General features: G+C 43.3%; 2 protein-coding genes across 2 annotated transcripts; both read left to right on the top strand.

The window, feature by feature from the left end:
* Window positions 1-1093: 1093 nt before the first annotated feature.
* On the top strand, window positions 1094-10503 carry LOC146471909 (melatonin-related receptor-like). The gene is made up of 2 exons (XM_085120853.1): window positions 1094-1337; window positions 8819-10503. Exon 2 carries the CDS (start codon window positions 8852-8854, stop codon window positions 9911-9913), a length of 1062 nt encoding a protein of 353 aa, XP_084976979.1. The 5' UTR covers window positions 1094-1337; window positions 8819-8851; the 3' UTR covers window positions 9914-10503.
* Window positions 2119-8297, top strand: LOC146471910 (uncharacterized). The gene has a single exon (XM_085120485.1). It carries the CDS (start codon window positions 2523-2525, stop codon window positions 7713-7715), a length of 5193 nt encoding a protein of 1730 aa, XP_084976611.1. The 5' UTR covers window positions 2119-2522; the 3' UTR covers window positions 7716-8297.
* Window positions 10504-12229: the final 1726 nt, after the last annotated feature.

The following is a 12229-nucleotide window of genomic DNA, read 5'->3' as shown; positions in this document are numbered from 1 at the left end:
CGGGGCCGCGAGTTAGTGTCCTTAATAGCGGGAATTTATTTCAGTCAAACGTCTGTAATTTATTTTTGCCGAGATTTATCTACTGTCCGTATTATCCTGGTGTCCGTATGTATTAACGAGGTGTCGGTCAGGCGAGAGTTGACTCAGTATTCCGGCTCATATAAACACAAGATCCGGCAAGTTGCCAAAAACCAGTAATTACCTGCATTTGCAAGAACTGACAAAATAAAAGTACCGGATCCTGCAGTGAAGGATCTAATCAGCAAAAAATTAATAGAACAAATAATCTTTTAAAAAAAGCAAGGCTGAATTCACGGTCAAGGAAGTGTATATTTCCAATATTTCGAAAGGCACGGCCTTTCTTCTTCTTCAGGGTTTATGTATGTTTAAGACAAAGACAAGTTAAGACAAGTCTGAGCTTGTAAATACGTCGACTCCTACCAGTCGTGGAGAGATTCATGAGATAGAAAACGAATGCTACCGGGTGAAGCCAAGAAGCCTTGCGTAGCCGGAACTCTAACAGGCGGTCTTCAGTTGCTGGCCGTATTGAATTGAAAATTCTTATCACACTTGATCATTTCTATTTTACATGAATTTCAAATCATTTTCAAATTTTCTCCCTGAGTAACGACTACTTCGGCCCTCCCCCCAGGACGTGAACCTCCTCTATCTGGATCAATTAACTCTCCCTCTTCCCCCACCCTGGTGTTTGGTCGATCTTTGGCTCACTGTGAATTACACCAAGAATGGACCAGATTTTATGGTCAAGTCTACAAATGGCCTCAGTCAACCGCAATACTGAATCCATTGAATATTTCCCTTATTGACAACAAGTCGGAACACACCTCAGTCGATCCGACAATGTTTCCACAATGACAAGTTGTCAACGGCAACATAATGGAAAACTAAATACTTGTGAATTACTCCGTGACGTTTCTTTTTGTTACAAGTTTACCAAGCTTTTCCTTTATTTGGTTCAAGGCAGAAACACAAACACAATATCACATTTGCCTTCAATCAAATTTTAATTTCTCAGTCAGAAAGCGCACAAATTTGCACACGACAGGTGCACTGAAAACAGAGTGGACGGCGAAATGTTTATTTTTGTCTCGGCTTATGATTGAGCATCACAGTGACATCAGGTCCTAAATTAAATAGATAAAAGTAATTTTGTTCAGGTTCCTGAATTAAAAATTTATATGATACGGAGAAAAGGTCTAGGAAGACACTGATGAAAAAAAATGCTTATAATACAAGACGGATATCGAGATGATTTAATTTAATTCTTAAGCTTCCAATTGTCAAGGAGGCTCGGAAGGCACACTGACTTTCAAAAGGTAAGTAAAGTATCACCAAATCAGCATCTGATAAAATTAATTAATTGAATGCGCCACACCGCAGCTTGCTCGTTTGATCATATATAACGAGACCGGTGCAAGTAATGAAAAACTTTCTCGCAGCACTGAGATGTTAGACATCATTGTTTGGTTTTTATAAGGCGGTAATTTGGCCATCGTAAAGAGGTTTCGAGCGTAAGCTCTTCGTCAGACATATTGGGCTAAAACTCCTTCAATTTGACCATTACTAGTTAATATTTCGAATTGAGTCTTTTCACGCAAGCAAATTAAACAAGTCAGCTAAAAAAATTTATACGGTACTTCTAATTATAAAAATCGCTCTTTTTTTTTCTATACCTTTCCATTTTCATGTTTTAATTCATCGAAAAAATGGTAAAAAGCTAAATCGGCAGTTCCTGGCAGTATTTGCGTGTATAAAAAATGACATGAGTCAGCAATGAATTATTAAAGATATCCCATTTTCAGCTTGCTTATCTTACTTTCCGTAACAAAAAAGATCAGTAAACATGAGTGGAACCAGCTTTTTGTAAGCACTCAGAAGTAACTATAAATGGTAATTATTTCCACCCTGGAAGATGAATTGGCACAGTTTTTGTAAGAGAACACGTCCCAATCCACCGATGGCAGCTGTACATTTTACCACCATAACTTGCGGACTTAACACGACCAACAGGCACATAGAAAGCAATATTTTGACGAAATTCGTCCCTGTGCTAGCAACAATGTGTATGATAGGTTTGAAGTTGTTTAGTACTGTTGGAGACTGAAGCTAATTGTGTTTTGTGTGAGATTTGATTATTTTAGCATTTGAGTAATTGTTGTTATCGTGAAATAAGATCGTTTGTAGTGTGATTCGAAGGAACCAATCATTAGTAGCCTTTTGATAGACGCCGGAAATCGCTACGTGATCCAGGACGCTTTGTACTGTACAAATAGTAGTGTCAAATTGTTACTTTTTAGAACGCGTGTGAGTTGAGAAACGGTGACTAACTGTGAGATCAAATTAGTTGAATAAATCCTTTAAAACCAAACGTGAGTGTGGAGAACACTGTTTATCTTGGAGGCGAACATTCTCCACAAGTGGCACCTCCGACGGGACAACTACCGATAGGAGTGTGAGTATTATTTTGTCCTGAATTCCATTTAACATAACGCCGACAGAAGATGGAACTCGAAGAAACAAAGGGAAAACTGAAAACAAAATTAACACAACTGGCAATCCATGCCAAGCGAACGGAGCAAGTACTAAGTTCAGGAACAGTAGACGCAATCGAGAGACATTCGGGAGCACTCAGATCTACGATCTCTGAAGCCGACCAGTTAAAGCGCAGCTTAGAAGCATTGAAAATCGAAGCAAAGGAAGATCTCTCCGAAATAGGCTCGTGGAATGCCGAGGTCGATTTTCAACTGTCTAAAGCGGACGAGGAAGTTGGCCGACTTCGCAAATGGCTCGAAAACAGAAAACGTGAAGACGAGATGACTGCACGAGAAGATCAACTGAAATTTGAAATGGAACTTCATGAGAGGAAGATTAAGCTTCAGGCTGACCTCATGCAAGAACATCAGGGAGGTGCGTCATCCAAACAAACATCGGCGAAACTACCGAAGATCGAAATTGAAAGGTTCGAAGGCTCTTTCTTGGATTGGCCAAGGTTCTGGGGTCAATTCACGGAGACGATCGACAAAGCAGATATTGCATCCATTAATAAATTCACTTATTTGTGTGGGTTGCTTGGATCGAAGGTTAAAAGCGCTGTGGAAGCCTTGCCGTTTACCTCAGAAGGCTACAACAGAGCCAAGTCGATACTTCAAAGCCGATATGGAAAAGAATCAGAAATAGTTAAGGCTTACGTAAAGGAAATCATGGATCTCCCAGTTATCACGAGCGCGAATCCTAAGAAGATAAGTGAGTTTAGCGAGAAGTTGTCGTACTGCGTCCAGGCATTGGAGACGATGAACAAACTAGAGCAAGTGAATGGAAACGTACCGATGACGTTGGACAAATTACCAGCAATTCGTGGAGATCTGGTTCGAATGGATCCAGACTGGGAAAAGTGGGATTTCGCCCAGTTGTCAGAGGCGGTGAGACTGTGGACAAGACGAAACCCGGTCGACGTGAAGGCAATGGAAAGAGAAACATCGGAGCAACTTCATCGCAGACGAGAGCGCTCGAACAAGCTCTTTCAAGCACGAGGCCAAGAACGTAAACCTAGCAAATGTGTTTATTGTGGTGACGGAAGCCACAAGTCATCTGAGTGCCAAAAGATCTCAACTCTGGACGAGCGTAAACAATTTCTCGCAAGGAAAAGGCTCTGTTTCAATTGCGCAACACCAAATCATCACGCTGGAGAATGTTTTAGCAGGGCTACCTGTCAGCACTGTCGTAAACGTCACCATACTTCGATATGTGATCGAGACCAAACAGACAGCGGGAGGCAGACGTTGATGACAGCCAGTGAAAACAATGAAGGCATTCTGCCAGTCGTGACGGTGAAAGTTGATGGGATAACTTGTCGCGCGTTGATAGATACCGGCGCGGGGAGCTCGTATGCATCTGCAAAGCTGTTGGATCTACTAAAGAAAACACCATGCGAAACGAAAACAAAACGTGTAGACATGCTGATCAGTTCGCAAGTCACGAAACTGGAAGTGTACGATACCGTAGTGGAATCTTTGGATGGGAACTACCAGTTCTGTGTGAAACTAACGAAGGTTAATAAAGGAGAGCTATTATCAATTGACAACCCCAAGTACGAACAATTGATAGACAAGTATCCGCATTTACAGGGAGTCAAAATCGCAGACAGTGACGTTAAGGAGCAACTTCCGGTACATGTCGTATTAGGAAGTGGTGAATATGCACGCATTAAAACCAATACGAAGCCTCAAATCGGGAGAGACGGAGAACCGGTGGCGGAAAAAACAAAACTTGGATGGTTTATTATAAGCCCTGGATCAGAGTTTGACCACAACACAATGTTGCTGACGCAAACATCCCAAAGTGACTATGAGGACCTCTGCAGGCTTGACATCCTGGGGCTAGCAGACGCACCAGAGCATGACCAGGGCGTTGTACACGCAGAGTTTAAGGAACAGCTCGAACGTTCACCTGAGGGATGGTACGAAACGGGCCTACCCTGGCGAGGCAATCATCCAGTTCTGCCATCAAATAAACAGGGAAGTTTACGCCGCCTTTCTACCTTGATCAAGAAACTTGAGCGCAACAATCTCACCGACGACTATGGCGGTATAATCCGGGAACAATTAGAAACTAACATCATTGAAACTGCACCAGAAGAAGTCAAGGGGAGAGAATTTTACATCCCTCACAAACCTGTGGTACGCCACAACGCTGCAAGCACAAAACTAAGAGTGGTTTACGACGCGTCTGCGAGAGCCAGCCCTAATGCGCCATCTTTGAACGAGTGTTTAAACCCAGGCCCTGCGCTTCAGAACAAATTGTGGGATGTCCTTGTCCGCCAGCGTTTCTTCCCTGTAGCCATATTTGGTGATATTCAAAAGGCGTTCTTACAAATTCGAATTAAAGAACAAGAACGTGATGCCCTCCGCTTTCACTGGCGAGTGAACGAAGATTCTGATTTGGAGACGTACAGGTTTACCCGAGCACTATTTGGGTTGACATGTTCCCCGTTCCTCTTGGGAGGAGTCATCGAACAGCATATGGATTCTTGGAAAGACGCAATGCCCGAAATGATTGAAAGTCTACGAAAAAGCCTGTACGTGGACGATCTTCTGAGTGGTGGTTTGACCCTGGAAAAGGCCAAAGAGAGAAAAGACTGTGCCATTGAGATATTTAGCGACGCGAAGTTTACTTTACACAAATGGAGCTCCAACATGACTGAGTTGGAAGACTGCCGGGATACAGAAGAAGTCAGCAACGAGTTGACGTTCGCTAAGCAGCAGCTGGGTGCACAGCCGACTGATTCCAAGGTACTTGGATTGCCATGGGATAAAACAACGGATACGCTTACTGTCCCTTTTCCTCAGGGCGAGACCCCCTCAACAAAGAGAGAAGTACTGAAGCAGCTAGCTAAGATATACGACCCCCTGGGTTTAGTGACACCCCTGACATTGCAAGGGAAGATGATCTACCGCGACATTTGTAACCAAAAACTACCGTGGGACGCTGAGTTAAGCAGACCTCTAATGGAGAGAGTAATAAAGTGGAAAAATACGCTACCGACTGGAGAGACAGTACCCCGTCCCGTTGTGAACCACCGCGAACCTGTATTGGAATTGGAACTGCACGCGTTTGGTGACGCTAGCACACATGGAGTAGGCGCCACAGTTTACGCCGTGGTGCGGCAACAGGCCGGAACTACGCAACGCCTTGTCGCAGCCAAGGGTCGCCTGGCCAAACAGGGCCTTACAGTACCCCGCCTAGAGCTCATTTCAGCCCACATGGCCACTAACCTGGTGACGAATGTGAGAAATACATTAGATGGCCTACCCACTCCAACAGTCTACGCCTGGTTGGATAGTACAGTTGCCCTCCATTGGATCTGTGGGAACGGCCAGTACAAGCAGTTTGTTGCAAACCGAGTGAACAAAATTCATCAGCGCCCAGAGATCCAATGGAGGCACGTGCCAACTCAAGATAATCCAGCTGACTTGGGAAGCAGAGGGGGGAAGACAACTGAACTGTGGTGGAAGGGACCTGAGTGGCTGTCAGACCGAGAGAAGTGGCCCCCCAATCCAGTGATATCCGCTTCGGCAGCTTCAGAGGAAGAAGCTAAGATGATACGTGAAGTACTCAACACAACTCTAACAAAAGAAGTCCCTGATGACATGGACCGGCTACTCGAGAAGTATAATTTGCGTCAAGCCTTGCGAATAGGTACTTGGATCGCAAGATTCGCACACAACTGTAGAAGCCACATGAAACTATCCGGTCCTCTATCTACAGCAGAGATCGAAGCAGTAACTAAGAAGTGGATTTGTCGCGTGCAGAAAAGAGATCGCTTAACGCCCCACTACGAGCAGACACAAAGAGAGCTTAACTTACAAGTCAACCATGAAGGCCTAGTGGAGTGTCGTGGCAGAATCCAAGGGATGTACCCTATATACCTGCCTTCTGAAGCGCTGTTTACCAAGAAATTGTTTCAGAAGGTACACTATGAGACCCTCCACGGTGGTGTAGGATTGACTATGGCAGCAGTGAGAGAAAAGTACTGGGTACCTAAGCTGCGAAGCCTTGTGAAATCAGTGAGGAAAGATTGCTGGGGATGTAAAAGGTTCCAAGCAAATGCACTAACTGCCCCGCCCCCAGGCCTCCTACCCAGTGACCGAACTCAAGGAGGGACAGCATTTGAAGTGGTAGGAATCGATTTTGCCGGACCCATTCGTTACAGGCAGACCGCTAATCGTGAAGGCAAGGCCTATCTCGCCCTATTTGCCTGCAGTCTGACTAGAGCCGTGCACTTGGAACTTGTTCCCAATCTGGAAACAGATTCGTTTATTCCCTGCCTGAAGAGATTCATACCTAGACGTGGCAGACCAAGGAAGATATACTCAGACAACGGCAAGACCTTCATCAAAGCTGCTAAATGGCTTCGCCAACTAAGACAAGACGAGCGACTGCAGGGACTCCTAGAGAAGTACGATATTGTATGGCAGTTCAACCTGAGCAGAGCTCCTTGGTGGGGAGGTCAGTTCGAGCGTTTGATTGGCGTAGTGAAGTCCGCTATGTATAAAGTCATTGGGGGAGGTGTTCTAAAGTGGGCGGAACTTAGTGAAGTTCTACTCGATGTCGAAACGCAGATCAACCGACGGCCGCTAAGTTATGTGGAAGATGACATTGAGCTACCAATTCTCACCCCCTCAACCTTCCTTTTCCAACGCACCAATCAGTTGCCAGACGAAGAGACATGGCGAATCAACGATCAAGGCCTCCGCAGACGAGCCAAATATCTTAACACTTGCAAGGATAATCTATGGAACCGTTGGCAGAGAGAATACGTAGCGGCATTACGCGAGAGGCACAACCTGACTCATAAAGTGACAACGTTCCAGCCAAAGATAGGAGACGTCGTCATCGTGAAAACGGAAACCAAAAATCGTGGTACCTGGCCATTGGCCACAGTGAAGCAAGTCTATCCCGGAAAGGACGGCGTCATCCGCGCAGTGCAACTGAAGACCGCTCACAGTGTGCTTGATCGCCCTATACAGCATCTTTACCCACTTGAGCTGTCCTGTGATAGAGCTGCTGACACACCTACGTGCACGCCCACAGCAAACCTGAACCCAAGCGCTCCACTATTCAGGCCGAGAACTAGACGGGATGCTGCAGTTGCTGCTAGAGCTAGAATTCAGGACCTTGCGGAATACGAACCATAAACTGTGAACTCTTTTCTTCATTGATGTTATCAACTTGTTTGAACATTAGTTTCTTATTCTGAATGTTTATGTTTTCTTGTGTTTATCCTCTTCGAGGATGAATACACTCGTTGAGACCTGAATGACTGAGTAGTGAGGAGAAATCAAGTATCGAGCATAGAACTTTGAACATTTTGTTTTATTATACAAATTTAAGATATTGTGACACTTCAGTCTCAAGGCAGAACATATGTTCCCTGAACGGAAATCATATGGGGGGAGGGTGTTGGAGACTGAAGCTAATTGTGTTTTGTGTGAGATTTGATTATTTTAGCATTTGAGTAATTGTTGTTATCGTGAAATAAGATCGTTTGTAGTGTGATTCGAAGGAACCAATCATTAGTAGCCTTTTGATAGACGCCGGAAATCGCTACGTGATCCAGGACGCTTTGTACTGTACAAATAGTAGTGTCAAATTGTTACTTTTTAGAACGCGTGTGAGTTGAGAAACGGTGACTAACTGTGAGATCAAATTAGTTGAATAAATCCTTTAAAACCAAACGTGAGTGTGGAGAACACTGTTTATCTTGGAGGCGAACATTCTCCACAGTACGTTTCTATGCGTGTGTAAACAGTTTTCAGTGAACCGAAGCGACCAGTACTGGGGGTGAAAATAACGAGACCGTCAAACGCCCGAGGGTAGACTAATGCCCGACCTTCGGGACGGGCGATGTTGAAAAATGTCGGGGTAAATAATGCCCAGGGGGAGGAAGGTTAAATAGGTGTCTTGGAGATTTTAATCTTCCCTTAAGAAACACCAAGCAATAATATGAAGATTCTTAAATATGGCTTAAAACTGGCGTCAAATTACTGGGTCCCAGCCTTTCAAAATGCTCCCGATGGTATTGAAACATATTTTTCCGGGAAGGATTCCCCAGACTCGGATTCAGAATCCAGAATAAACCCTTTAAATTAAGCCTTACAAATCGATGTTATCTTTTGGGCCTCTGCGGTTGGAAATGCGTTCCTATGGTCTTGAAGGTAGCCAACATGATTTAAATTCCATATATTTGCTTCAGTGAAAATGACTCAGTATTTGTCTTCCTTTCGTTACCCTAAAACAGATCCTCCTGCTTCGAAGAAACTGAAATACAGAGATGTCCGCGGGTAATGAAACCAAGCTGGACTTACAAGCAGTTTTATCTGTGGAACTTGCATCGCGAAGTACAGCTCAGATCTTTACAGAACTTATCGTATTGCTTCTAGTGGGATTGACGGGACTTTGTGGCAACTTCCTCATTGGATTGATAATCGTCAAGACTTCATCTCTCAGAACAGTTTCAAACTACTACATAGCTTCATTGAGCTTCCAAGATTTGCTAATATCTCTTTATACATTGTTGTTTCTTCCCGATGTAGCGATTAAGGGAAAATGGACATTTAGTGAGGCAGCTTGCCAGTTTCAAGGTTTCGCTACGGCAATGCTAGCGACGGGGTCAATTTATACCATGGCGCTAATTGCAATAAATCGATATTTTATCATGCTCAAATCGAACCTTCATCGGAGGTACTTTACAAAGAGGAATGTTTTCATATCGATCGTTGCTTCGTGGATCTTGGCTTGTAACTTTCCACTGTCTTATTCACTTCAAGGTAATATATTCGAGTTTCACCCCGGCAAAGCTATCTGCATCTTTGATGTGAGCAAGTTAAACCTGACCCACGCTCTCCTCACTGGGTTTTTCAATATCCAATTGCCATATGTCATAATTTCCTTTTGCTATTTCAAGATCTACCGTAAAGTGAAAAGGCACAAGGCGCAAATGAAGAAACGCCCAGAAACAGGGATATCCAGAAATGGCCGAATATCAGCCAATGACATAAGAATCACAAAAATATTGTTCGCTATAGTGTTGGCCTTCACAATCTGTTGGACTCCATTTTTTGTCATTGATTTGCTAGGGGTATTTTATGGTCAGTTTTTTGCTTCTCGTGCGGTTTATGTATTCTACACGGCCATGGCAGGAAGTTCCGCCGCGATGAGTCCGATACTTTATGGAGCTTTCAACAGAGAACTGAGAAACGAAATAAAAAAATTGTTGAGGAGTATGCAATGTTCTTTCGGAAGAGTTAGAATTGCAGCGACGTCAGACATTCAATCGTCAAAAGTTAAAGGTAAAGTTTTCACTGTGAAGCCACAAAGAAACACTCCATTATAAGGATTCAACTGACAAAACTAAAGCCGCCGGTAGCCAATCAAAGACTGGATAAGAGGGGCTTGACTCAGCGTGTTAAGTTTGTTGTTGGTTTTCGGTCTCCATCTGAGTTTTTTAAAGTCATACTTGATCGGATTTTAAGTCCCCCTTTTAGCAAATATATAATCTCTATTGGCGTGCTTTAAGCGATTCGCAGTCTCTTTGGTAGCAAACTTACTTCAGTTCACGTAGTACTTTAGTCTTTTAAAAGTTTGCCACAAGTTGATAATCAGTCTGACAAGGACAAGAGGTTCAGCATAGAGATCATATAGACATACTCTAGTAAAATGCATGATCATGCATGTTTATTATATCTTCTTGTTTCGTGTATTGATGTTGGCGGGCTTACATGGAACATTGAATTTATATTTTTGTTGTTGTACTTTTTATGAATTACATCTTATTTTTAATGGACATAGTTAGGCAATTTGTAATTATAATTTCCCTTCTGTGAAGCGTTTTTGGACCACTGGGAAAAGACGCTATATAAATGTATTATTATTGTATTATTTAGTCCCGGAACATTATAAAAAATAGTTCTAAATAAAATGATGATTTTGACCTGTTAAACCCTTTTTTCAATCTCTTCATTGCGTTCAACGTGGCCGGAAGAACGCACTTTTTATACGGATTGGAGTCGAGATTGTATGGGACAACGTTGAATGAATGGATCTGGGACGCGTATCTGGCATCCCCCGGCGCAGATTTTGCAGGGGCGGATGACATCATCACCAACTTGGCAAAGGAGAGAGAGCCTGGTGACATCGAACGCACTCCCTAATCTTTGATCATTACTAGTTTATTGTTCATAGAAAACATTTCTAATGTTGTATTCAGATAACGATTGAATTGCAATTGGCCAAACAGGCTGAATACTGAATGAAATATTCCCTCGGATTCAGGAGTGAGTTTTTGTGACAGAATTCGTATGGGAAAAAAATGGAGAGCAAGAAAATTCCCACCGACAACATTCTAAACCCTGTTAATTTTCACTGAGTCCAAAAAGTCAAGCCACCACGAAAACCTGCTCTTAACCATAAGGGACTGTGCAATAATTATCTGGAGGGGGGTGGGGGGGGGGGGGGGTGGTTCTAAAATTAGCAAAGTAGGCCTTAAAATAAAGTTGCACCCCCCCCCCCCCTGAATTAAAGTTAAAATAATTTCTTGTCAACCCCCGTCTAGAGGGGAGATTACTTTCAACCCCCCCTCCCCAACCTCCGATCCTCCCTACATCCCTCTTTACCTTTACACTACTTCTGGTATGTCTGCATCACCAATAAATAAAACTTGGAAGCTGCGCTGCGCTGCACATAATCGTCGCCTGATGAACCACCTTCATACTCGGTTGACTCCTCCTCAGAATCACTTGAGGTATCATCATGAGAACTGGAGGGCATGTTTTCATTGTCTTCATCAAAATATATGTTCTTGCTACAGAACCATCTGTATGCTTAAGTATTCGTTGAACTAATTGTGCCTTGTTTCCAGATACCATTAGACCCTCTTGCCTTAGATAGAGCCGAAGTTGCTTGTTAGTCAGCCTTTCAACATCGTCGCTGCTCTCCCAACAAATATCTTCTGGAATGGTGTTTCTTTCCAGATTTCTTTTGTCTGCTTTTAGAGCCAAGAATTCAAGGTGCTGAAGATATCTTCTGCAATAACTTTCGTCGATGTTAAGCTTTAAGCATGCTTGCCGTATGGCCTGGTTATCAGAAGAGGTCACTTTCTTTTCAACAAACATCTTTACTTGTACACTAGGAGAGATACTGTCAACCTCGCTTGGAGCCAAACGAGGTTCATCAACTGGGAGATACTTTCCTGGCGAGGACCGATCAAGGGCTGGCAATGGAGATCGTGTAATGGGAATGCCACCTGTCCAACCTTCTTCCTCTTGTTCAAAACCAACTCGGGATTTAGCTCAAGTTCTTGAATATATGTTTAATATTGTTGACATAAACTGTTCATTTTGGGTCTGCGAAATCTGCGAGCCAGCGAGCCATGCGAGCCACCGTGCGAGCCATGCGAGTCACGCGAGTCATGCGAGTCATACGAGTCATGCGAGCCACAGTGCAAATGTTAAGAATTTTTATTTGTTTTATTTACATTCGCGTGAGAAAATTTTGGACGAATTTTTTTCTTTGTTTTTTTTTTTTTTTTTTTTTTCGTTTTCGTTATAATTTTGGAGAGAATTCTGCCTATTCAAAATCGCCCAAGATGCGCAAAAAAATAAAAACAATACGCAAAAATTTATTAAGGTTCAAGACTTCAGAAAAAAAATCC

This window comes from Pavona decussata, unplaced genomic scaffold (genome assembly GCF_977016875.1).
Source record: "Pavona decussata unplaced genomic scaffold, jaPavDecu1.1 SCAFFOLD_102, whole genome shotgun sequence".
NCBI classification, from domain to species: Eukaryota; Metazoa; Cnidaria; class Anthozoa; order Scleractinia; family Agariciidae; genus Pavona; species Pavona decussata.
This window is presented reverse-complemented; position numbering and strand designations above follow the sequence as displayed.

Coding starts and splice junctions, on each gene's coding strand:
- LOC146471910 (XM_085120485.1), top strand. CDS start 2,523: ATGGAACTCGAAGAAACAAAGGGAAAACTGAAAACAAAATTAACACAA.
- LOC146471909 (XM_085120853.1), top strand. CDS start 8,852: ATGTCCGCGGGTAATGAAACCAAGCTGGACTTACAAGCAGTTTTATCT.